Source organism: Aspergillus affinis (assembly GCF_023601865.1).
Source record: "Aspergillus affinis strain CMG 70 chromosome Unknown NODE_5_length_567868_cov_86_340925, whole genome shotgun sequence".
Lineage (NCBI taxonomy): Eukaryota > Fungi > Ascomycota > Eurotiomycetes > Eurotiales > Aspergillaceae > Aspergillus > Aspergillus affinis.
This window is the reverse complement of record NW_026515786.1, coordinates 515,157-541,286: the sequence shown is the minus strand read 5'-3', so window position 1 is coordinate 541,286 and position 26,130 is coordinate 515,157. Positions and strand designations below refer to the sequence as shown.

At 50.6% G+C, this 26,130-nt stretch overlaps 7 protein-coding genes across 7 annotated transcripts; 5 read left to right on the top strand and 2 right to left on the bottom strand.

Annotated features, from left to right (window-relative positions):
• Positions 1-105: 105 nt before the first annotated feature.
• On the top strand, positions 106-1,802 carry KD926_008883 (fungal specific transcription factor domain-containing protein; the record flags this gene model as incomplete). Its single annotated transcript, XM_053094503.1, has 5 exons — positions 106-884; positions 947-1,043; positions 1,093-1,328; positions 1,389-1,693; positions 1,753-1,802. The coding sequence occupies 5 exons, from the start codon at positions 106-108 to the stop codon at positions 1,800-1,802; spliced, it is 1,467 nt and encodes a 488-aa protein (XP_052960437.1).
• Positions 1,803-7,224: 5,422 nt separating this feature from the next.
• sun1 (SUN family protein UTH1) lies at positions 7,225-10,064 on the top strand (the record flags this gene model as incomplete). Its single annotated transcript, XM_053094492.1, has 5 exons — positions 7,225-7,334; positions 7,520-7,750; positions 8,677-9,512; positions 9,587-9,960; positions 10,023-10,064. 5 exons carry the CDS (start codon positions 7,225-7,227, stop codon positions 10,062-10,064), a joined length of 1,593 nt encoding a protein of 530 aa, XP_052960436.1.
• Positions 10,065-12,240: 2,176 nt separating this feature from the next.
• On the top strand, positions 12,241-13,794 carry fhdA (putative transcription factor Tos4; the record flags this gene model as incomplete). Its single annotated transcript, XM_053094480.1, has 1 exon — positions 12,241-13,794. The coding sequence occupies one exon, from the start codon at positions 12,241-12,243 to the stop codon at positions 13,792-13,794; it is 1,554 nt and encodes a 517-aa protein (XP_052960435.1).
• Positions 13,795-14,982: 1,188 nt separating this feature from the next.
• KD926_008880 (putative nonsense-mediated mRNA decay factor) lies at positions 14,983-19,860 on the top strand (the record flags this gene model as incomplete). Its single annotated transcript, XM_053094469.1, has 9 exons — positions 14,983-15,286; positions 15,936-16,016; positions 16,124-18,213; positions 18,272-18,563; positions 18,620-18,777; positions 18,836-19,114; positions 19,178-19,495; positions 19,550-19,691; positions 19,751-19,860. 9 exons carry the CDS (start codon positions 14,983-14,985, stop codon positions 19,858-19,860), a joined length of 3,774 nt encoding a protein of 1,257 aa, XP_052960434.1.
• Positions 19,861-21,335: 1,475 nt separating this feature from the next.
• Positions 21,336-22,564, bottom strand: KD926_008879 (coiled-coil-helix-coiled-coil-helix domain-containing protein; the record flags this gene model as incomplete). Its single annotated transcript, XM_053094458.1, has 3 exons — positions 21,336-21,645; positions 21,745-22,114; positions 22,366-22,564. 3 exons carry the CDS (start codon positions 22,562-22,564, stop codon positions 21,336-21,338), a joined length of 879 nt encoding a protein of 292 aa, XP_052960433.1.
• Positions 22,565-23,340: 776 nt separating this feature from the next.
• On the top strand, positions 23,341-24,272 carry KD926_008878 (uncharacterized protein; the record flags this gene model as incomplete). Its single annotated transcript, XM_053094447.1, has 3 exons — positions 23,341-23,533; positions 23,594-23,726; positions 23,789-24,272. The coding sequence occupies 3 exons, from the start codon at positions 23,341-23,343 to the stop codon at positions 24,270-24,272; spliced, it is 810 nt and encodes a 269-aa protein (XP_052960432.1).
• Positions 24,273-24,368: 96 nt separating this feature from the next.
• KD926_008877 (Zn(II)2Cys6 transcription factor domain-containing protein) lies at positions 24,369-25,967 on the bottom strand (the record flags this gene model as incomplete). The annotated part of the gene is made up of 3 exons (XM_053094436.1): positions 24,369-25,031; positions 25,098-25,850; positions 25,914-25,967. The coding sequence occupies 3 exons, from the start codon at positions 25,965-25,967 to the stop codon at positions 24,369-24,371; spliced, it is 1,470 nt and encodes a 489-aa protein (XP_052960431.1).
• Positions 25,968-26,130: the final 163 nt, after the last annotated feature.

Here is a 26,130-nt window from a genome sequence, read left to right as displayed (position 1 = left end):
TATGCCAGCCTCCAGTAGTGATTCAAGCGATCAAGCACCTCATGTGTGTAGATCCTGTAAGATCCGGAAGCGGAAATGCAATAAAGCCCTTCCGACTTGTTCATTATGCGCCAAGTAAGTGGATTCCATTCGACTTCCCATGGTCGCGGTGCAACACTCAACGTCGTGGAAATCCAATTCAGGAAGAACATCGTATGCGAGTACAGCCAGGCCGATTCCAGTAGCAGTCCTGCATCGGCCGCTGCATCCGATAAGTGGTGGTTCACCTCTCCGAGGCAGCATAATCGACCGGATACCCAATCCATCGACTTTCCAACATTGGTGTTTCTGGACCCCGGCCTTCTGCGGCATGGACAAGTAGAGATCGAGCGAGCTGCACCGCCGGTTCCGGCGCATATCTTGCGTCTTTTAGGCGATATGAACGAGGTTCGTGGCATCGCCGCCAGGTTCTTCGAGCACATCCACCGGTGGATGCCCTTCATTTCCAAGATACGATTCTACGAGCTTCACCTGCAGCCCACCTTTTCGTCCCAGTCCAATGTCGTTCTGTTGCTACTATCACTCAAACTCATCACCACGATTCCACCGGCTGAGTCGCAAAGTCCCCGGAGTGCCTTGTATTCCACCGTGAAACATTTCCAGCTCGAGGTCGAAGCCTCCGGCGCCTTATCGATACAAGTGCTGCAGGCCGGTGTCCTTATATCGCTGTATGAACTCGGTCATGGAATCTATCCCGCCGCCTTCTTAACCATCGGGGCATGTGCTCGTTATGCATACGCCCTCGGAATCAGCGTCAGTCGAACGGTGTATACGAAAAAGGTTCTCGCGTTAGTGGAAGCGGAAGAGCGGAGGAGAGTATGGTGGGCGATAGTCATTTTAGACCGGTTCGTTCGTCGCTTTCTCAGCTCGATCTGCCTCCTGGAAACCATACTGAGCTGTGTTTTAGTTTCGTGAGTATCGGCTGCCCCGGCAGGCCCTTTGCGACGGCGGATCCGCAATTAGATGATATTTTACCGGCGGACGACAACGCATGGGACCAAGGGGTAGGTTCTCGATTGAGTAAATGACTCGAGTTCTAACTTTTCCCCGTAGATCGTTCGACCCGATGATCTTTTCACCCTATCGTCCCCGTTGGCAGGACACATGAGCAAATTTGCATTGCTCTGTCAAGCCGCGCGATTGCTCGGTCAGGTCCTACACCACGCGTCAAGTGAGACGACGGTCGACGACGATGCCTGGGTGCAATTAGATCGGACCTTGCAGTCAATGCTAGCTGCGGCACTCGATCTAGACAATCCAGACCATGATCAGATCGCTTTTGTGTATAGGTGCGTGCCATGATTCCCCCAACTGTTGTATGTAAGTAAGCCTTATTGAAAGGAATCCAGCGCATTTATTGCTTTGCATACGATGTGGCTTTCTCCTGATGGAGCAACCACCCCGAATACGGATCGTGCTCAACGTGCAAGAGCCGTCATCCAACAAATCACCGACCAGATCAGAGTTAATCTCGTGGAGCGTCAATGCTTTGCGGGTCGCGACCCGGAGGATATGTCACCATGGGGCCTCTTTTTCGCATATCGGATTTGTGTTGCCCACACGCGATCGGCGCAAGAGAGCGCCAACTTATCTGAGGTGGTGGAGAGAATTAAGGAAACCATTTTGGCCATTCATGCCCGGTGGAATGTTGCAGGTACGGTACAAACCTGGTATTAGCCATCAGCTCGCTTGCTTTGCTAACATTGCGTGTAGGCGTTTATCTGCAACTTCTGGAGGCACAAGAGGTTGCTACTCGCTTTTGAGCAAAGTGAGAAGGTCAGTTCTGAGCCAGATATATCACCTATTCGAGCTTCAACGCCCTGCGTTCGCTTGGTTATGATGTATTCTTGTCGAAATAAACCAATATAATTCCTTTTATATATCTATTGTGCCTCGACGGTAAAACAAAGCCAAAATAAATTCGAAACGGCCATTTCGAATCTTGTTCCCTCTTTCTTTTCGCGGACAGGAGATCAATCCAGGTCTCTAAGTTGAAAAGATACTTTCATGCTTCAGTTACTTCATCTAGGCCTATCACTCTTTGTTCTTGGAACAGGCCGACAGTCGGTTCCTAGTCCTACCCACCAACTCCAGTACTACTGTAGTAGCGCCCGAGAGGCGGCGGTGGAATCTGACAGAACTTACTCCGTGTCCCGTTCCTTCGACTGAATTCAAGGATACCTACGCTGTACACACCTACAAGACAAATGCATCAATCCGACTTACTTCTCACGACAAACAACCCCAATATTAGGCATCTTCAAAGCAGGACCAACGCATCAAAATACACCAGGAACCTGACAACAACACCGCGTACGAAGATCTACTCCCTTAGGTACCTAACCATCGTCTTCACAAAAATAAAATACCTAATTTCCGATCCTCGTAACTCAGCAGGGGCGAGGTTCGATGAGTGGTGACTGACAGACCGACACGAGGCGGAGTGATTCACAGCCCTTACCCGCTCTGCAGATACGAACGCAGCCGGCTCGAAAGAGTGGGAAATTTGGAACACGAAGAAACTATCCCCGATCCGCTGACTGGTGCAACGTTCGGTTCCTGAACATCCACGTCAATCGGGAGATTAAATCTCGCTTGTACCTAATGTGCCTGGTCCAATGTTGGCACAACCAGAAGGTAAAAAATGAAATAAAACAAAACAAAATAAAAGCAACCCCGGCCTGTGCGACTCGACGCAAAATATCCGAGGATAAATTATCCCCAACCAGGCTGTGGTGTTACCACTTTGATGGTCATGGAGTTCTTTGGCTTTCTCCATAGTACCCACCACAGGTCTGTACTGATACCTAGTTAGTTAACTAACTATCTAGGAGGTCGATATGATTATTAATCAAATTTCCAAGTTGGTCCAATAACTGGTGGTCCTATAGTCTAGTGGTTAGGACTCTCGGTTTTGAAGTTAAAAACAAACCAAATCCTCTCGGGGGTCTCTTCAAAAAGGATTCTCTCCAAAAGGTCTCCTTAAGAAGTCCCTCCAAAAGGGTTGTCTTTTAAAGAGATCCTCTCCAAAGGAGGGCTCTTTATCTTCGCGTCCGAGCGGCCTGGGTTCGAACCCCAGTAGGACCTTCAACCACCTTTTTTCCCCCTATTTTTTACTTACTCTGGAATTGGGCACCCGGGGAGAGATAGCAGATAGCTTTTTTTTTTTTACCCCACCCCCTCTCCTCATTCATTCACTAGTCATTTTTAATCTATTTTTTTTTGGTTGCCGCAGCTATACATTATACATGATGTAAATAGTGCTTTCATTGCTCACATACTTGGTGCCATAGTCTACCCTGTGGGGTTAGTAGTAAGATCTTTTGTTACGTTCGACGTTAAAAATCAAAATTATATTCTAAAAAAGACTTGCTGATCCTCTTCTATCTTCTGTTTCCGTCTTTTTGTCCACTGTAGTAGTTAGTCTAAGGCAGCAGTGAGTGGGAGGGAGGGAGCTACATACTCCCAAATACCACCAAACACCACGAATCCAACCCCCAATCGAGCGCTGACCATGCGATATAATTTCCATAGCATCAGCTGACTGGTTATTGCTAATGATCATGTCTCCAGAGCCCAGGCCATTAATCAATAGCGTGAAGAAGAAAACGTCCAACGTAGAAAGAACTCCGGAGAAAGATCCCCCCTGAACTAACGAACTAACGGGAAAGAAACACGCTCGGCTGCCCCACGGGTTAACGAGAACCAAGGGAAGATGGAGTACACTACGTACTCCATCAGCTAAGAGAGAAGATAAAGCCACGCAAGCCCAGCGCCGTTGATGAACTGATGAGCTGATGAGTTGCTCCGCGGATTCCGAGATTCGCTTTAAGGTTGCCCTCCTGGATCAAGATCTTCTGGGTGGATTGCCCGGCTAACTTGGATCGCTGCTTGATAAGATCAGAGAACCTAGTTAGTTACCATAGCCACTGAGTGTACGTAATTCGTAATGGCTCTTACAGCTGTGAAGAGAGTTTAACTATGGTGTACAGTGTACTCCTTACACAGCATAGTAGCGCCTGATCCTCTGCCAATAGTTGCGATCTTGAGTTTAGAAAATGTCTGGTTTTCATCAGAGCACAAAATTAAGTCCAATCTCCCGTACCACAGTCACATACTACCCAGTAATTCAATTCTACGGAACACTTAGGCCTGTCGACAACCCGTGGAACCGTTGTGCACGTTTTTATTGGGTTTCGGCTGCTCTACCCAGCACCGTGGTCGAGGCGACAAGGAAGCAGACTCCCAGACATGGTTGAACTGGATCGACTGGTAGGAACCATCGGGACAGTTGTTCATGAATTATTCTTCTGATGATTATAGCTCGACTTGATCTTCAGGTTTGTCATCTTCGTCAGCCTATTTGAATGCGTGCTTTCAGCCCCATATCCGCTGGCTTGGATGTGCGCAATATACTCATGGAGTACTCCGTATGTATTCACAAGTCCAGTGACCCACAAGAATAGTCAACAGGTAGCGACCGGTTCGTCCCGATGGAACGTATTGAGACAAAAGACTCTCAGATAGTATCTTGCATAGAGAGAACTAGCAGGTTGAACACTGCTGGGGAGTAGGTAACCGATAACCAAGCGAATCGCGTTGAGTAAACCTCGTATAAATCAAGAATTCTGATCGTCTTCCAACCCCCATCTTCTTCGCCCCCTACATATGACAAATATAACACAATCGCTCGAAATCTTCATCAGCAGTGGTATATCATCTACCTACGGAGTAGCGAATGATGATACCCGCATCAAAGCGCCGAACGCTCGCGGCCCCTTATCTCGCTTCGCGACCAGCACCATACGCAGTTAGAAAAGGACCCAAGAAAAAATCTCTCCAAGAGGCGAAGATCAGAACAAGCAACTGACTAGATTTAGGCCCCTGGACCCCAAGAACTATTTGATAAAAAGAAAAGAAAAGAAACAAAAAATCTTCATGGCCCCCAGTGAAGTGAGATGGGTTGGGAGGATTCTACACTATGGTGCTTGTCTGGGCTAAGAAAAACTAGCGAAGTCAGACCGCGCAACCGATGATGGATCTCACGGGCCACAACTGTCAGTTTGTTTCACATCGCTTTTTTGAGCTCTGTGGGCTCAGGCTGTACAATGTATACAGAGTACTGTACAGCCCTATGTTCAGTACCGAAAGTGGACAGGACAATACTGGGCGGGAAAGCCCTATTCACCTACATTATTTAGATTGTCAATATCCGTCAGTGAACTGACGACCGGGCAACCAACGCAGATCCGCCACGGTTTACCAATGTTATCATGGGAGATTGCGATGGTCTTGGACTTCCTGACCGCAACAAGAAAAATCAGAGTTGAGTTGGCCTGACCTCGGGATTCGGGTTTAATTGTGATGTTCAGAGTCATCAGCAAGGAGGTATAGACGCTTGGGCAACTATGCACGATGTACATACAAGGCGCGCTCATCAACCCTATCTGCCAACCTGCCCAAATGCATTATTATACACAGTGTATGATTTATATCCTCCGTACTATAACTAAAAATTCCCCAGACCCACTGATTGGAAGGTGTTAGTTGAATGCTGACTCGAAAGCATACATAGATGCTAGATCTGGCTTTGAGTTCTCCGAAGCGCCATATTCTGGAAGAATAAGCTCCTAATCCATCTTGAAAACAGCCCCTTGGGGGTTCTTTTTTGGAAACGAGATATAACACAAGCGTGTCGAGCCTCGACGTTATTGGCTAGAAGGGTCTCAACCAAGATCGCGAAGCTGCTGACTTGGAAAGACTTCAATCAGTAAGGTTGCAAATGAACTCCACACTTGTGCATACAACAGCATTTGCATGTTGCGGTCTGCCCCGTGCAAGAGGCTGGATCATTAGTGCATGTAGCGATGTACTAGGTAGGGCATTTGGCCCCCTTTAGAAAAAGCGCGTGCAGGCTAGCATACATCTAGCTCCTTCTTGCTCTTAGAGCTATCCGGAACCAGCCCATTACGGGGCGGGCGTCTTTAGTCGACTATTGCCACGGAGTATTCCGTCTGCACTAGAGAGAATACAGACAGACAGGTGAGTGATAAACCGAGAAAAAAGGAGGGAGAAAGAGGGAAAAACAAGGAAGGAGCCAGCAGAGGATGGAGGGGACTCTGTAACACGCTAAGTAGAGATGTCGAAAAGAAAGCTGCAAGGCTGTTTTTGCAGGGCGGAGAACAATTGCCCTTTGTGTACTCCGTATGGAGCAGTCAACCACTGACACGGATTAATGATCATTCTTCGTTAGTGGATCGGGGTCGTTGCGCTCGCTGTCAGCGTTTCAACATCTATCAAAAGTCGATAGCCTCGACCTTGTCTGCAGCGCTAAGACGATGAATCGTCGTCATAGAGTCGACAGGTCTCGACGAGGGGTTGACAACGCAGCATTCACATCGAATCCAATGCAAAGTGACTGGATTGTATGCCAGCGTCGAATCAAATCCAACCACACAACTCGGGACAACATGGATCGTTGGATGTCAGGTCCGGGCGACCTGGTTGGGCATGGGTCGCTAGTGCTACAAGCACGAAAGGAGGAAGGGAAAAGAAATTCCGCGGGGATGCTGAGCGCCTTTCCAACCCCCCAAGACTTGAGTTGTTTAGTCGAATCCCGATATTTCGAGCACCGAACAAACTGCCAAACATGAGCTCGAATACCCCTATTTTGCGGGAAGTATCTGGATCATGCGCAGATCCAAAAAGTGGACTTTCTCTTGGGAGATTGTAATAGCGCGCATATGGATGACTATTTATACAACGGCTCAGAGCGACGGGAGACGCTGCCTAATTGGTACCTGGCGCTGAGGATCGAACGAGCAGACGTTCTTCTAGTGAAGCATGCCATGTATCAACCCCTTTAGAACAGGGGTGCCTATGTACCTAGGTATGTATGTACCTGGTAGACACGGTGCCTGGTAAAGTTACCGGCTTCCGAGTGTTAGGCAGGTACACCACCTTTCGGAAGGAGGGGAGGCCTCCAAAAAATAAGGAGAGAGAAAAATAAAAGACTGGGACTGGCCGTTAATAATACGACGTAATGCAGCCATACAAAACGATCGGACATGAGACATTCCTTGGGACTGAACCTTGTGGCGATGGTTCGGTTGAGCGGGAGGCCCTGATTGGTGTACCTGGCCAGGAGGGGAAGTCCGGGCCCCACATCACGGTGCCAAGACATCCATGCTGATTGGCCAGGCCCGGCCCAGGTTAATTTCGGTAAACGCCAAGCTCACCATTCAGGAACAGGAAACCTCCAAACATGGAAAAGGGTGGATGGCTGAGGGGGAAAAGTAAGTTAATAATTTAAGTAACGGTGGCTCCTGCCTTGCCCAGCGCTCTCGAACGGTGGACAAGAACTCATGAATGTTCATATTAAATTTCATCAACCATCACTTTCCGTACTCCGTACTCCGGACAATCAATTCTTGAATCCCAAGGCAACCAGCGCCCGGACTAGCTGGACTTAGCCTCTTAGGTATCAACTAGGTATCGTGGACACGACGTGTCCCCCCTCCCCACCCCACTCGGGGCTGCAATTCGACTTGCAACTGTGGAAGAGTATCGCAGGCGGTGGTCTCCCCTCCCCCGTCCAGGTCTTCCTTGGGGCCTTGGCTCTGTGCCCACCTTACCCCCCTTGGACTGGGTTCAACATCCACTCGGGCTGGGCTGCGTCTGGCGGCCAGTCAGACGGTACTGGTCGATACGGGTATGGTAAAGAAAGTCAACTTTACCTTAGTTAATAATAATAATCAAAAAAATAAAATCATGTCTTTGAGCCTTTCGAGTGGAACCCCTGAGTTTATTATTTTATTTTTATTATTATTATTATTTTCTTTTTGCGCTGAACGACGGTTAGCCTCTCTCTCCGCCCATCGCTCTCAAGCGCCACACATACTTTCTTGACTCTCTTTGGTTGGTCTTTTCCCCCTGGAAGGGTCTGCACTGCACATCTCGTCCCTCTTGTACCCCTGGATGACTTGACCGACAGAGTCTAATTCCCTCCTCTTCATCTCCCTTTTCTGCTCGCGACCCTCCACATTTTCTCATCCCCAGAGCGTTTCATCCTTTTTTATCTCTCTCACCTTACTGTTCTTCTCGCGAGTTTTCCTTTCCGACCAGAGGGGACTTTGCTTCTCTCTCGCACGCTCTTTTCGGGAACCTCTTCTTATCTTCTCGTTCCTTGCCACTTTCTTTTAAGTTCTAGGTATTCTTTTGCGCCTCCGCCAGACATTGTCCAGTGGTCACTGCATTTCTGCGACTTCCGTTCTTGTCCAGAAATACATTTGACAAGCGTGCGATTGGCTTGCCGTACCGTTCATGTACGTTGACTGATTCCCGCCTCCTCTTCACTCGTTCCCTCTCGTGTCTACCCTGGTGCTGCGCCCATCTCGTCGCCGGCTGCTCCCATGGCGCTCATGGCGTGGTCGAGTGCTCTCCTCGGACGTCGAGTCTACCGTCATGGTTGTCGCAAGCATGAGAGCTCTACACTATTAGGCATGCCTAGAGAGGCGCCTGGTAGACATCGTCTAACAATTCGGGCATGTGGATGGCGGCTGCATGTGCTGACAATTTCGCCTGGGACCAAAACGCTGACCAGAAATTGTTTCAATTGTATACAGATTTGAATTCTAGGAAAGCTCGACAGGAAATAGACAAGATGAAGTACTCGATTGCCTTTACTCTGGCCGCGGCGGGCTCCTTCGTGGCTGCTCAGCACCACCACCAGCACCGTCACCACCACAAGCGTGATGCCGACACCGTCATCAAGTACGTTCTCGATGGCAACTCCATCTCGGCCACCGACGTCTGCCAGGGCATCAAGGATGGCTCTCTCGAATATAAGCCCGGCGAGCCTAGCCCTTCCGTGGACCCTTGCCAGGAGAGCACCGCCGCTACTTCTTCAGCGGCTGCTTCCGCTACGCTTTCCGTCGACGCCGCCGCCGAGTTTGTTGAGACCTCCGCCGCCGTCGCCTCCGCGACCACCAGCGCGGCTGCCACCACTACGCCTTCTTCCAGCAGCTCTTCCGGCTCCAGCGGCTCCAGCGGCTCCTCGAGCGGCACTGGCGTAGGCCGTGATTTCCCCGACGGCGAAATCGACTGCGGTACTTTCCCCTCCGAGTATGGAGCTATTTCTCTCGACTACCTGGAGCTGGGTGGATGGTCCGGTATCCAGTACGTCAGCATCGTCGACGAGGTCATCAGCGACATCGTCACTGCCGTGACCGGCGACAAGTGCCACAACGGTGCTATGTGCTCGTATGCCTGCCCGCCCGGTTACCAGAAGTCCCAGTGGCCCAGCACCCAGGGCTCTACCGGTCAATCCGTTGGTGGTCTTCAGTGCAAGAACGGCAAGCTCTACCTCACCAACAAGGACCTCTCCAGCAAGCTCTGCGTTGAGGGTGTCGGCGGTGTTCACGCCCAGAACAACTTGGGCGAGGATGTTGCTATCTGCCGTACTGACTACCCTGGTGAGTGAATCGCAATTATGCGCCTAACCATTTCCGCTTCTTCCGAGAATCCGTCTAACGGCGATGCGTTTCAGGTACCGAGGCCGAGACCATTCCCCTCACCCTTGGAAACAACGACCTCCAGCCCCTCACTTGCCCCGACAGCAACTACTTCAAGTGGCAGCAGAAGGTTACCTCCGCTCAGTACTACGTGAACCCCAAGGGTGTGTCGACCGAGAAGGGTTGCCAGTGGGGTGACGGCAGCGAGGCCATCGGCAACTGGGCCCCCATCAACCTCGGTGTTGGCGAGAACAATGGCAAATGGCTCTCGATCTTCCAGAACTCCCCCACCACCGACGAGAAGCTTGACTTCAACATTAAGATTAAGGGTGATGACCTTGGTGGCTCGTGCAAGTACGAGGATGGCACCTTCACTTCTGACACCGGTTCTAACGACTCTGGCTGCACTGTAAGCATTCCCCGTTATCCCTGCAACGTTAACTCTTCGGACGGCGCTAATCCCTGCTATAGGTCGAGGTCCGATCCGGCGATGCCACCTTTGTCTTCTACTGAACAACTTCTACGATCCTGTTGTGAGGTCCGTTACTTTGCCTGGCCACAGTCCGCGGCGCAAACATGACGAGGCGACTACACAATAAACATATTTCCATTTTCATGCCTCTGTCCGCCTTGATCCTTTCTTCTGTGTATCTTAGTATGTTGTCCATATGACTTGGAAAGTATATTTTCTTGTCATATGTAATGTCTCTATTCGCTTGGTAGGGACAATTGTGTTTAGATTTACCTTCTCGCTACTGCGAAGTAACACCCGTTTCCCACTTTTCACCTTATGTACACATGCGCACTGTCTCTTTGTTGTCTTACGTTTTATATCACTGGTCTATTAATCGCATGTACTGTTCAATAGATATGATGTAAGTATTAATAATTAGTAAAACATATCCAATGGTTTTTCTCTTATGGCACTCAGCAATACTCAGTAGAGAATTTGAGTCACCCTAACGTGGTGCATTGCAAAAGTACAAAAACAGAGGACTGCGCAAGGTCACGGACCGGTTAAATATATAAACATGCATCCATGGCTAGATCTCACCGACCAGCTACGACCGCCTTAAAAAAACCTTGCATCCCTAGCTTCAAGCCCTTGGAAATTCTTACCCTTTGTCAGGGTGAGAATTGTCCTGGTCAATGGACGGTAAAGTAGGTGCTGGACTGCTGGTAGACACCGGATCTCGAGCATGGAAGCCAGACCATTTACATCATGCATGGCTTGATGTAATGCGATTAAGTTTGTGGAATGTGAAGTGGAGATCGGCCGGTCGGTGAGTTCAGAGTTGCTTTCAAGTTTTCGGTTGAAAGGGAAATACATACTTAGTGGCGACACGAAAAAAAAAACCTAAGGCTGGGGGGAGGGGGCTGTATGTATGTAAAAGTCGCGTCGAAGCACGTACCGCTGCAGGTTCTGTTTCCACTACCACCTACCTAGATTGGTAGTGCTCCGTGTCTGGTAGCCCTTACTAAGGTAGAGGGAGTCAGCCTCCGCGTTTGTTTGCTTGAAATATTGCGTAATAACTAGGTACAGTACTACATCATAAGCAGAATTCGTAATGAGGAGGAGGTCAATGAGAGAAACTGGAAAATTCGGTGGTTGCAGTAGTGATAAGTAGTACTTGTTGGTTTCCTGAATCCAGGGTTGGCGACGAGACATGTTCCATGTCCGATCACATTTTCGAGGGAGAACGCAGCCTTGTTGGATCCCCTTAGGATTCACATGACATATTTTCAGTAGAAGACAATCTGAATACTGCCCTCAATAGACACAATTGAATACGGAAGTCATGACAAAAAATCCAAGCATTCCATGTTACGCAATAGGCTCCTGTCACGATTACCGTGCAGGGGATGGCCCAATCAGCGATGAGGAACCTCGGGATTGTGCACATGGCTGTTCCCCGTTGGGACAAGCGCCCCTGCCATCGCCGAGGACCGCGACACGTGACCAGGCGCGAGTCCCGTGACTCGAACCAAAGAACGCGGGCCAGGTGATGAGCAGCGCGGGGAGACGCGCCGGGAGTGTGCCTGCCTGGGTGCCTGACACTCGAACACGCTCATCAAGGGCTGCCGCAGGAGTTGTAGAATTGCTGGTGATTATCCATTACTGGTCTGCTCGTCACTCTGAATCCTTTGCAACCGGAATTTCGTGCGCATCCGACGAATATGTAGTGCAATGCATAGTTTGCGAAGGTCAGGCTGTGAGGCTGCGCGAGGTTAGTGGTGGACCTCGTCGGCGCCTATCGAACGCGTCTCGGGTTGTAAGCGTGCATTTCCGCGCTGGAAGGACGAGACGCTCCGTTCCGGCAGGCAAAGCATTCCACCACACACCATTTCTCACCCTTTTCGTTTTTATGCTTCTCGCTCTTTTTCTTCCCCTGGCAATTCCAGTTCAGTCACTCGCCCCAACCTCCCTGGCTTCTTGCCCTGGAGGAAAAAGTGTCACCGTTCGTTCTTTTTTTTCTTCTTTCGTCTCGCCCTAATTTTACGCTTTATTCACCTTGTTTCCTTTCCTTGTCCCTGGTCCCCTCGCGTGACCCTCGACCCTCTCCCATAGAAATAGACCCCCTATTCGACCTCAACGCGGCCCACAATTGAAAAGTTCTGTCCGCTTGAGATCTCTGCTTAACGCCCAGAGCAGCGTGTCCGGTGCTTGGAGCCACCGTTCTATAGCATCATGGAGTCTTCTCCTCCGAGGAGTAGCTCTGTTGCTGCTCCCGTGGCAGGCATGAAGCGTCCGGCCTCCCTGTTGCCCGCTTTCGAGCCATTGAGCTCTTCCCCGTCTCTCCCTCGTCCCCAGAAGCGTGTAGCACGCGATGACCATGGGGCTGTCTCGACCTATCCGACTCCCGTCCCGACGTCCTCGACTCACATTATGTCGTCCTCCCCTCCTCGAATGGCCCTGCCTCGATCCGGGTCGCGTCGTAACCTCGCCTCCAGCAGCTCCGAGCGTACCCCTCTATCTGCCGTCCCAACTCTGATGCTCTCAGACTCCGGCGAGCCCCTTCTCATGGGCAGATCGAGCGTCTCCTGCCATCACCAGCTCGCCGCTAACCGTATGATATCGAGGATCCATGTCAAGGCCACCTATAAGCCGGCACCGAACCCCTTCGACCGAGATAGGGTGGAGATAATGTGCATGGGATGGAACGGGATTAAACTGCACTGCCAGGGGAAGACATATGATTTGGCGAAGGGAAAAACTTTCACATCCGATATCAAGGATGCCGATATCATGATTGACGTTCATGACGCACGCGTTTTGGTGCAATGGCCGCGTGGCGACAAAAAGGATTATGCCTCGACCGATTCCGAACACACTTGGGAGGAGACCACCCCCAAACGCAATGCCCAGTCTCATCGAAGCTTGCAGGATAGCCCCAGTGTGGAGCGTCGACGCTTGGCCTCCCCCGTGTCACCGTCCCCGGCGGTCAAGTCCTTGGTCCCCCCATCTTCTCCACTCTATACCCCGACTCGCTCGCGCAATGCGGTGGTTGTGTATGAGGACGAGGATTCTCCGGTCCGTGCGACTAGCTCCGCGGATGATCTCACGTCTGAAACCTTCCACGACCCCTCTCCCGCTGTAGACCTTCTGCAGAGCTCCCAGTCCAGTGAGCTAAGTGAACTGAGTAAGCATGACGAGTTGTCTGATCACGATGAGGAGAACGACCCCATCATCCACTCGTTTGGACCCTTTGGAGAGAATATCCTGCCCCGTATGGCTTCGTTCACAGCCAATGAGTCGCCCGTTCGTCCTTCGCATCCTCGCAACCAGTCTTCTACTCAACCCCTCCAGCCCACCCAGTCACCTCGGCAGCCTTCTAAGGCCGCAGACCACACTGAAAGTGCACCCAGCAAGCCGGAGCCGCTGGACGAGGGCCTGGAACGCGTCCAGAACCACGCCATCAACCAGCTCGCCTTCTCGCGCCTTTCTTCGACCCCATTCTCAACCATCCTGAGCAACCTTCCTCCCGCCCTGTGGAGACAGGACAACCGTTCCGAGAAAGGACCGTCCAAAGAACAAATTCTCGCTGTTATTGATACCACCAAGTGCATTGGTAAGGTTGCTCGGGAGGGGAAAGATGCCGCCGGAAAGCCTCTGGAAAGCGAATATTATTACATTCCGGACTTTGACGAAGATGACATGCGGCGGGAAGCCGTTGTGCATGATCTCCGCAAGCCAGGTCTTCGGAACTGTAGAAAGCAGCACAAGGTATGTGGACTGATCTGACAGCTCCTGACCGTTCCATGCAACTGACCCTATTCAGCAATACTTCTGGCGCAAGCCCAAATAAATCCAGCGTCTTAAGATGACCTGTTAAAAAAACAACATTCTGTTCAGTCTCCTGATAATATTTTCGCCCAACCGTTTTAGTACATACTTGCAATGTTTTTCTCTTATTTTCCCTTCATGGACTCGCATAGCGTGGCGTGGGCATACCCTGTCTTTGATTTTTACGTTGTTGAATGAAGGTGTACGATGTATGGTGATTTTTCTGTTTTACCCCCTTTGGTATTTCTTGCTTTCCTTCTCTTCTGCCTCCTGTTTCTAAACGATAGAGGCCCGTTCTGTTTCCGGTCCACGTGCGATGTCTACCTTTGCTGTTTCGTTTCTGTCGACCCGATCATGTGCTTTGCATAACGTGACGGCCTTCACCATCATTGTACCACAGTGATGCGTATGCTTTTGTGGGCATCGTTGTCTTCGGTGACATGCCCGTATGATCTTATTGGAATTCCAGTCCTGTCTGCCAGGCAGTTCTCGAGGAGGTTGTGTCACCTCGCCACCCCTGGCAGAGTTATGATGTGTATGTTACTAAAGTTTCTTGCAGGAAACAAAAAAAGCACTTAGTTCTTTTGTTACTTCTGTTGTATATTCACCATTGACTGACCAACACGTGCTCGGTCTATCATTGATCCGATGTCTTTTGTATTTCCTCTTCCAGCACCACCCATCACGTGCCCTGGTCGCTGTGAGGCGTAGTCGAGACTCTTCGATGCCATCGACCGTCCGTCATTTTGACGCATGATCTTCAAATTGTCTGATTTTCACCTACCCTCTCGTTATACAAACCAGGGTAACCCCGGCACTTATTGGCTACTTGACAGGGAATCATGATCAGACTGAGACGTCAACATACGTCCGGATTCGCCACAGACCATAACACGATGACTTGAATTGTCACACAAGACAGACTACATATGAGGGCTCGCTGCACTCGACTCGACGCTGCTGCTAGCTGGCTTTCCGAGATCTATCTTTCCCAAGCAAAGTAATCAACACCTATATCTTGCCATAAACTTGAACTCCTCGCAAGTCATCGGCATATCTACATACTATACCTCCTAACTACTACACTCCATCGCTCCTAGCAAACAGACCATTGCAACAAAGGTTCCTCTACCTCTACTGCCCCAGATGGATCGAACAACCAACCGAACCAACCACTCCTTCTCTTATTCAAGACCCACAGAGGAGGACTCCGCTTTTGGCGATCAATCCGGTGAATTTCTCACCTTCGAAACTGAATTCCAGACGATCCTCTTGCCCGGAAATCCGAATAGATTCGGGACAACCAACCCATCGCTCCAGACTCTCGGTAGCGATCCGGAACCCCGGGTCCTGGCGAAGCCGTGGAGACCGTCCGATGCTCACGCGCATAGCTGGAGTGAGGAGGATCGGAAACATGAGCTGCAGGCACGGTTGTTGGATGTGGAGAAGGGTGTAAATGCTGGATTTACAGAGACTGAGTAGGGTTTGCTTGCAGGTTTGGGTTAGCGTGGTGCGGTGAAAATGATGTAACGTGATGGATTGGTGAGGCGGCAGGGAGGGAAAAGTTTGACGTTCATTGTTTGTTCCAGTATGCCAGCGTGTCTTTCCGGATGAGCAGCAGAGAATGGATCGTGAGTAAATAGTAAAATGATGTCGGAGATCTCCTTCAGTTGACAGTAGGCACAAGCCGGTGACCCAGGCCGCTAAACCCGAAGGAGGCATGAATGCATACGCCTTTCTTTGCCGCAGGACCGCCTTCCGTTCCCACTTTCGTCGCCCGCAGTCGGTCCAGCACAGCTTTTCCAACATCCCTCTCTCGTTCATCCCCTGCACGCATGCTGTCTTCACTCTCCAGACGTTGCGCGTCACTTCCTTCCACCGTGTTTTACCAATGTGGCGTTTAAGTCACTTATGCGCTTTCCTTTCCGACTCATTGAAAGGACCCCACGACAGCTGAAATAGACTCCGGCGGGATTCCTGAGAACCGACCATAAGAGATGGAGCGCCAACGGAAGCGTACAGACCCCCGCCGACCCAATCCAATATCTACTATCTACCTCGTGATCGATGATCTCTAACAGATGTGTGCAAATTTATAGGGGAGCTTCGCGATCTCAATGAGAGGGCCTGGACTGGCGAAAGTGGTAATGATCTCCCCTCCTACCTGCCCTTTGCTTCTTGTTTGTCCCACACCTCGACGGAGGTTATTTCTGTGCTTATTCTAACTCTGTCCCTCGGTCTGCCTGCGTGCTCGAAACAGATATTTTTCCGGTCAGCAAATCTCTAGACTCGGCTCTGAAGAAAAATACCGCCTTCATCAAGCGTCTTCGGACGGGAATCAACGCCTCCGCCCAATCCACCTTCTTGGCCGACATCCGCACCCTGTCGCTCCACAAATATCTCTCCGAGATCATCGCCGCTTGCTACGAGGGACTCTGTAAGCTGAAGACTCCCGGCGAAATCGCCACGGGGGTGGAAATCACCAGCGCCCTGCATCAGCGTTTCGGCCCCGCCGAGTTCACGAGACAGATTGGATGGCTTCTGGGTCGAGGCCTCAGCACACCGGACAAGGGACAATTGAAAACTCTCAGCCAGGAGGTTCGCGAGCGTGAGGAGAAGGAGCGACTTTCTCGGCATCGGGTGCTGTTGCGAGTGGTCACGGAACTCTGGTTGGTCGGGGTCCTCCAGACCTTGGATGACATCGAGCGGCCGGAGGATCTAGGCACGAAGGGTAAAGATGGCGTCGTCGGGAAGGTACCTGATGGTCCGTCTAAGGCCAAGGCCCCGTCTGCAGTCCGAGACAACGATAAAGAGGCCGAGCCGTTTCCGCTGGAAGTGTTGAAGGATCTCCTGGGACATGATCGGGACCACACCAACTTGCCACTTGCGGTTTTGTTTGTGAAGAGCTTCAGTTGGGAGGTTCTGGGGGTCAAGTCCGTCGAAGAGGGCCGGAAGACTGTTGAGGCGGATGGTGCGGTGACGTCTGGAACTGCTACCGAGACTTCAAATAGCCAGGAGGAGACGGAAGACGTGCCGACCGGCGAGGATGATCCTCCTCTTGCCCCCGAGAAGATCCAACAACGCTTCAAGAGTATCTTCAACCGCTACTTGGAGGATGTCAAGGCACACGTGGTACGCGACCAGAGAGCGTTGGCTGCGCAGAGTCGTCGGAATGCAGAGGCATACGTCAAAAGCGGTGAGATCTTCGAAGATCGCCAGGCGAACTTTGACAAGCAGACAAAGACGCTGGAGAAATTGATCACCAACACCCAAACCTTGTGTGAAGTACTGGGCGCCGAGATGCCGGCCTTGGCGGAGCAGGAATCGTCGGACCCTACATCCAGTGGTGGCATCGGCCTTGTGAAGACGTCTGAGTATCTGCGAGGACAGGGTGAAGGAGCTGGTATCTGGGAAGATGAAGAGGAGAGGCGTTTCTACGAGAACCTCGTTGATCTCAAGGGCAAAGTTCCGGCTGTACTACTGGAGGATGGCAAGAAGAAAAAGCCCGAGTCCGAGGAGGCGACCAAGAAGAAGGCGGATGATGAGCCTGCTGTTGATTCGGCTGCCGAGAAGCAAGACGCAAACACCCAACCTCAGTCAGCTGAAGAAAAGGCCGAAGCAGATGACCAATCCACGGCAATCGCCAGCAGGACAGTCGGAGCTCAGGTCGATGCGCTTTTGGCCAAACTCCCGGAACTGCAGACCAAGGATCATGTCGACCAACTGGCGCTGGATTTCTGCTTTCTCAACTCGAAAGCGTCGAGGAACCGACTCATCAAAGCTGTCTCGGATGTTCCTAAGGGCCGTATCGACCTCCTGCCTTTGTACTCACGCTTGGTCGCGACCCTTGGACAATATCTTCCTGATATCCCGCAAGGACTGACCACTTATCTCGATGAAGAATTTCGCAGCCTTCAACGCCGGAAATCAAAGGAATTCCTCGGCCAAGTCCGGATGAGCAATGTTCGCTACCTCGCGGAGTTGACCAAGTTTGGTGTTGTCCCGGAGCACATTATCTTCCATTGCTTCAAGGTCTCACTTGATGACTTCTCGCGCATGAACATTGAAATCATTGGACACCTTTTGGAGAACTGCGGTCGCTATTTGCTTCGCAACCCGGATACTTCTCCAAGAATGGCCTCGTTTTTGGAGACTCTGAGTCGAAAGAAGGCGGTTCAGCATCTCGGCCAGCAAGAGCGAATGATCATTGAGAATGCAGTCTACTACGTCGACCCGCCCCCTCGGCCGGCCATCCAACAGAAGGAACGAACCCCCATGGAGTCGTACATCCGGAAGTTGATTTACCTGGACATGAACAAGCGCAACTACACCAAGGTCTTGAAATCAATCCGCAAACTTCACTGGGAGGAGCAGGAGGTAAGCCTGGTTTTCTATTCCATTCAATTTTCCGATCGTTAACAGTTCGTGCTCGTAGGTGGTCGACATTTTGGAACGTGTCTTCAGCAAGCCGGTGAAGGTCAAATACGGAAATATCCACCTTCTGGCAATCTTGATCAGTGCTCTTTACAGATATCATCAGAACTTTGTGATTGGCATCGTGGACAATGTTCTTGAACAGATCACACTCGGACTTGAGCAGAACGAGTTCAAGTTCAACCAAAAGCGTGTCGCTGAAGTCAAGTATCTGGGAGAACTGTACAACTACAAGATGATCGATTCACCGGTAATCTTTGATACGTTGTACCGCATTGTCACGTTTGGTCATGGTAAGATAATCTATCTGACGTGTGAGCTTTTTTGCAGTCGCTCACAAATCTAACAGAAGGCGGCACTCCGGTTCCTGGGAAACTCAACGTCCTGGACCTGCCCGATGATTTCTTCCGAGTTCGCTTGGTTTGCACCCTGCTTGATACATGTGGTCACTGTTTCGACCGAGGTTCGGCGAAGAAGAAGCTTGATTTCTTCCTGACTTTCTTCCAGGTAACTTTTTCTCAGTCTATTTGTTTGATGCAAAAGTTCGTACTTACGATGTCGATAGTATTACATGACCACGAAGGACCCATTGCCTATGGACGTCGATTTCCTCGTTCAAGACACTTACTCAATGGCTCGTCCTCAGTGGAAACTGGTGACAGATCCACAAGAAGCCACTCGCATCTTTGGCGAGGCTGTTGCTCAGAACTACAAGACGCAGGACTCTGAGAGACCCGCGGAACCGGATGACGATGATGCTGAGAGCAGCTCATCGGACGAAGGCTTGGAGGAAGATGCAATCCCCGAGGTCGAGGACGAACAAGAATCGAGCGAGGAGGATGAAGTAAGGATTTACCTAGAACATGCCCATCTCAAGCTATGCACTGTGCTAATGACCACCTGTTAGGTCTCTGGCCCCAATGCCGAGCAGAATGGCGACAGCGACTCCGAGGATGAACAGATCTTCGTCACCAGACAGGAAGAGGAACGTGATCCGCAGGCCGAAGCTGAGTTTGATCGCGAGTTTGAGAAGATGATGGCGGAGAGCATGGATTCGAGAAGATTCGAACGCAAGGGTGTCTTTGATATACCTCTGCCTATGAAGCGAGCTGGCCGGGAACCTTCGGCTTCCGAAAATGCACCGGAGGTTCCGGAACAGCAGCCGCAGCAAGCGCAGCCAACTATGGCATTCTCTCTGATGACCAAGAAGGGCAATAAGCAACAGGTATATCTCTCTGCTTTGCAATATCACGGACGATAGCATGCTGACGCAACATAGACTCGCACCATTGACCTGCCGTCCGACTCAAACCTCGCCGTGGCCATGCGAAGTCAACAACAAGCCGACCGCGAGGAACAGCAGCGCATCAAGAACCTGGTCTTGAATTATGAAATGTCAACAGACACCGAAAACCCCGAAGGTGAGCAAACCTCGAAGAAAAACATGATGTCTGCTACCATTCTAACTATTCCCCTCCAGCAACAATCGACAAAAAGACTCCTCATCGCGACACGCAACTCAACAAGTCCAACGCCAATCGCACTGCCTTCCGCTCTCGCAAGTTGCAACTTAGCGACGTGAATTGGTAACCGTATCGGAATCAAACAACACCGAACCAAATGATACCAAATCGTTATTCAAATTCAACCAACCAATAAATATTTGCAAGAAGCTGCGCAGGTTTCATCCAACCTAAGTCGCCTTTTCTTTATCTGCCAGCCACCATAGCGGGAGCTATGGCGATACCTGCAAAGCGACACGGCCTCTATCTTTATCCATCAAGACGGAACCACGAGCTTCAGTTGATCGGCTGAGATTCTTACATTGGCGACCCATTGCACGAGTTTGCCAGACTGTGCTTCTTGCATCTACGTCTCATGTGTTGGGATTCGCATCTCCCGTGGCGGTGGGCATGTATTCATCCATGACATGGCAGTCTCAACCAAGACGGATGGATTGATGGAAACATGCACATGAATACCGTCGAAAATAAGGCACCGGGGTGAGGAAGAGTGGACGACTCAATCGTGATGCATCGTCGTTCGTCTCAGTCGGCTTCCGTTTCTTGTCTGTCGAGCGCGCGAGGGGATGAGCGAGCTTTTACTGGCCTGCTTAGGATAGGATGAATTCGAGCAATATCAAACTTTTTCGAATTCGAACATCTTCCGGACCCCTAGGCTAGATTGTTAGCAGCTTTTTCACAAATTGATCTAGTTTAATTCATGAGTTTTAACAAGGTTATTCACACCATCATATAACGAATTCCGTAGTGACGTCAAGAATAACATCTAGATATACTTTTACCTACTTTCTATATCCCTGACTTACTACCTACATACAAATGAAGCTAAGTACATTCCTTGAACCTACGGAGTAGAAATAATCAAAACAAGAATTCTTGCTAGCTTTGCTAGCTGACCTGCTACCTAACTATATAAACGACCCAATTCTATTTCTATCATCAACTCTTGCTTCAACCTAAGGTCTCGACGTGAACAAACATACAAGTACAGTAGGTTACATGATGGGGGCAAGAACCACACAAGAAAAAGGAAACCAGGAACCAAAAAAAAAAAAAAAACACAGCCAAATAAAGACACAAGTGGGAATGATGTATGCTGAAAACTTTAAAGTAAAGGAGAATGAATAAACAGAGGAATAGGAGGAGAGAAAAGAAAAGGTAGGGAAATGGAAAGAAGGGAAGGGAACGAGCGATGCAAAGAAAAGAGAGAAAGAAGAGAGGAGAAGTTCATGTAGGATAAGAAGAACAGAACCGAGAGAGAACAGAGAATGTAAATCGAATGAAATAACACAGAAGCCATCCCATCTGTCGGTCGAAGGTTCCGATATGGACTGAGGACCAGGACCGTTTTCCCCCGAAGAGAAGAGAATCAGATCTTTCCCATCGAAATCACATACCCTTTCCCCTCTCATATTTCTCCCTTTTCGTCTCATCTCGATTCACTTCGCTCTCTTTGTATTCTTCACCCTGACAGAGATTCATAGAGACAAGTCATTTTTATTTTATTTTAGGGTGTTGGTTCTGCTTCTGCAAAACCATGACTTATTTCTCCTTCTGCTCGTCGTTCTTAGCCTCCGTATCATGCCAGGCCTTGGGCAACAACTCGTCGCTCTCCGACAACTCAGCCTGTCCGGCCGCAGCGGCCTTGGTCTCAGTGACGGTCTCCTTGGCGCGAGCGCGCTTCTCATCGGGATGCGACGAGGCGTCAATCTCAGCGGCAGAAGCGGTCGATTGAGGAGCGACGACGCCGCCGCCGTCGCTCACGGGAGCAGCAGCGGCGGGAGCCTCCTCGTCATCATCGATCTCGGCACCGTAGACCTCGGGATACTGGCGGAAGCAATCTTGCATGCCCCTATAACATTCAAACGAATCCGTTAGCTCAACCTGATCTAATCCAATTCCAATTCAACCTAGCCGCAGAGAAGTCAGGAAAGGGTGGGACGGGACGAACTTGAACTTTTCAATACAATCAATCCCCTTCGGCTCGTCAGTCGAGTAGACGAAGCAGCTAAACGCCGCCTTGAACTCCTCGCCGCAAGGACCATGCGCCATACCGCCCAGGCACGGGCAGTCCCAGTTGATCTCGCCGGTTTCCGGGTTGAACGCGGCCTCCTGGCCGGCTTCCTCCTCGAGCTCCTCGGGGGATTTTAGGGCGGCTTCGGAGGCAGGTTGTTGCTGCTGCTGTTGTTGCTGCGCATTGTCGGAGGGGGTGGATTTGGATTTGGACTCGGATTCCTTCTGTTCGCGGATCTTGGGCTTGATGGAGTCGAGGGTAAGAGAGGTGGCGGGTTCGGAAGAAGTGATTTGTTCGCGGAGGGAGACTGGTTTTCAGAGGATGGGTTAGTGGGGGGGATTCAATTCGGGGGGATTCCAAGACCGAAAAGAACAGAATGGATATAGAGAGGAAGAGAAGAGAGACGAGAAGAGCCATCCAAAGCGCGACGTGAACCCAATTGATGATATCTCATCCACAGCACGCCGGCGTCGCGCTCATCGACGGATTTTTTTTTTCTCGCCTCGGCCTCTTCCTCTTACTCGTGGCTTCCGGAAACAATTCTTCGCATTGACGTACAAGACGGAGGCTCCGCAAACACGCTGGCCGTGTTATAGTAGTAGATCGCACCGGCCGCCAGACCGAGACGGACGGCGGTGTTCTTCCAGCTCCTCGACTTGGAGGCCTCGGCGGGAGCGGTGCTTATCAATCGTCTGCTGGCCGGACCACGGGCTGTGGCCGGGGCGCGGAGGAGGACTCTAGAGGCGGGACGGAACATGATGGATTGGAAAGAAGAAAGAGGAAAGATGAAAGGGGGGAGGGGAGAAGGAGGAGGGAGGGAGACGAGCGCAATGGGGGGGGTGGAAAGGAATGGAACGAGAAACGGCCTAAACCGGGATTGCGAGGCGGAGAAGAAAGTCGATCTGGAGAGATGCTGAGTTGATGCCTGAGGCTGCCACTTGCTGTTCGGGGACGGACAGGTCACGTGGATGACTACGGGCTACGTCATGGGAATTCGCCAGGAGATGATCATACTATATCTTTTATTGGTAGTATAATTTATGTTTAGGTTATTCATCTGATTCAAGAGAGCAGTAGCGTGAAGCCTCTGAGTGGCTTTTGCCAATCTGCTTACTTATACTGGACATCGTCGAGCCATTTCGAACAGGGCTACCGGAATAGCTCGAATGTGGGATAATCCAATGATCTCCTCGAACCCTGTCTAAGGGCCTAATTAGAGTCCACTGCTCGTATTCAGCATCAAATCAGCCACCATGGTTGAGCACGGCATAATGGCGTACTGACTGCTGAAGAATGAAAGGTTGGCGAACAATTTCGATAACTACTCGGGCCACCAGCGCTAAACCCAAACGGGTCATCTATCGCGATGGCCCCACAAGGCCTCAGATCTATGAGTCTCCAGGGCAAAGACTCTGTCGCCCAGGAGGATGTCTGAAAGATATAAATTAAGCCTGAGAGAAACCTTCTATTCTCAAGATTTGTTGTTCATCTAGTACTCTCCTCCTCAGTACGAGAAAAATCTGCTTGTGAACAATGTCCTCTATCATTTCCTTAGACAGGCGTCATATCGCCATTTCCCAGCTTGTCATCTTCTTAATTATCCAGATTGTCCAGTTCTATACCCGGTTTATCCAAGAGTGGCGGTACTGGCATCACAATAAGCGGAAGAGCTTGCCCCGTTGCATCTTATCCTCCTGGATGGGACTACTGGGTGTCTTGGCCCAGTGTAAGAAATCCACCCACCCTCTCTAGACTGACGGACTAGTGTAGCTGACACCGGTGACAGTTCGAATTGCCGGATCTGCAATGATCATCTCAAACAACAACCCCAACCAGTCGATGCTCATTGCCGAAAACGTCCTTCAAGGCATCGGGCTCTCCCCGCTGATGTTCGAGGTGAGCCTTGTCTTGCTGCGAAGGTAAGTTGCATTACGGCTCTGATCCAGGTTCTTGACAAGCAACAAGCTGACAGCAGACATAGTGGTCAAGCCGGTCGTAAGGGCCCAGGAAACTCAAGATACCCGAAGCAAATACGCTTCGCCCTCACGTTGTTCCGATTCCCCATCATCTTCTCGATCGTGTTGGTGGTGGTGGGAGCGTCCATACAGAATCGCATCTGCAAGATCGTCGGGTCGATAATGCTGCCCATCGCATTCGCGTTTGGATGCGGACTGGCTGTCCTGCTGGCTGTGCAGTACCGGGCTGTTCTCCCGAAAGCTGGTCACCGCTGTGTTTTGTTGGTGCTGGTGGCACTGCCGTTCCTTGTTGTGCGAGTGGCGCATTTCCTGCTTGCGGAGTTTGGACCGCGAAAATTCAGTTCTGAGGTAGGTGATACCGGTGTCACAGTGGGTATGAGGCTGGTGATGGAGATAATCATAACGATGTGTCTCTTGGCTGCTAGAGCCGTGGCAGAGCCATTCTGGTCGGTGCCTGTTGAGACAGGCAGAGGCCGTTTGACTGGATGAATGTGTATCTTCAAGAAAAAGGTGCCATAATTAGGTAGAATAATGCATGCCGGACAGTTGGCAAGTGTACGTGTGTCAAAATGAGAGTATAGCAATTCAGTCGACCATCCCAAAATTCCTAGGCTGTACCGCTGCATACGCTTTAGAAAGTCGTTCCAGCCATCCCTCAAGCCACGCCCTGGTGACAGGATCGGCCGTTTCGTACACCGCGCGCAATGAAAATCCCATTCGATACGGCCCCAGCATTCCACGAGTATTATACTCGATTGACTGACAAATCAGGTCTCGGAAGTGAACCACCATAGCCGCATGCTCACCAGGACAGCCACAGGCCCTGAGGATCTCATGCAAAAGCAACATGTAGGAATAGTAGCCGCAAAAGAGGGTTCCGCTGTTCACGTCGGAGTAGATGAGAACGATAGGAAATAACTTGTCCCCTGTTGATGACCGTGCTTGGGTTGGAAGTGGAACGGTCGTCGAAAACTGCTCGTACCAAGCAGACACCTTGTTTATCATATCAAAAGACCGTGTCGCAAGGTTTGAAATTCTCTGCTGCACTCGTGGATCCGATAGATCTGTTTGCTTCAGGTCATAAAGCTCATGTATGAAACTCGGCGCAAAGGTGAAAAAGGCAAAGAACTCTTCCACCAGGCGGTCTAGCTCGGCTAACAAGCCAGTATTCACATGCTTCTCCATCACGGAATGCCAGCTCCTCGAAGTTAAAAAGCATTTCTGGCCTGAGAAAAGGGAATGCATGACCTGCAATGTGTGTTAGTACTGGACTCGAAAGGAAATAAACTAGAACCATAAGCTTGTAGAACCTACAATCAACCCACGAGACGCCTTCAACAAAGTCAGGTCAAACTCATTCACATAGCGTCCAAAGCCCCTGATCTCCGTTAATTGACTCAGCGCCTGGGCATGTTTCATCCACGACACCGAGTCAGTCGTATTAGCAAAGAGCTTGACCAAGTCAGCCATGGTCCAACGCAGTGTTATTTGAAAGCCACCCACCTCGTACATACACAGCAACAAAACGGCACAAAACATCTCCGACGAAAGCCCCTCGGCAGGATTATCTAGCGAGTTCCGAAGCCTCGCCAGCGCCTCTACGTACGTGGATCTAGCATACCAAAGCGCTTGTTGGTTCTTAGCCACATTCCCGACATGATGAGAAACAAAGCACTTGATGGCCGAATCCAAAGTCCGATTGCGACCATAAACACCCGGAAGAAACCGGAGCCATCGAGAGATGACATAGGCCGAGTTTAACTGGTAGGGCTGGGAGACTTCATCGAGGACGATGTCAAGGCCCTGCAGCACGTTGGAGTCCGCAGAGATTAGTGATAGAGGGCCCGAGGCTTGAGTTTGTAACTGATAGGCAGCCTGAGACACGACGTCTGTGTCAAACTCGACACTCGCAGGATTGGTTTCATCCTGTGAGCTGCTTTCTTCTGTCTTTGGACGTCGTCGGGAACGATATGGCTTCCCTGCAACAAATTGAAAGCCCCGATCAAACCCAGGACATGGTCTCCCATAAGTCTCGCATCTTGCGCATCCGGGTACCCTTTCGTCGCACTGGATCCTAGCATCAGCGACTCCATTTCTGGACAATATAGACGGGGACGCAGGACATCAGACCTTGACTCGACGCTTAACACAAAGCAAGCACCCGTTGCTTCGAGTGACGCCCATATTCAAAGCATGATGGTATTCAGGTCCATCTGTATGCAATCCTAGGAATGTCCCCTCAGAAGAAGGCGTGAATACGAGATGAAAGAGTATATCCTCAGCCACACCCCGCTAAGACACGCCACAGTCAGTGACCCGCGATGTGGCGCATGAATTATTCACCTGA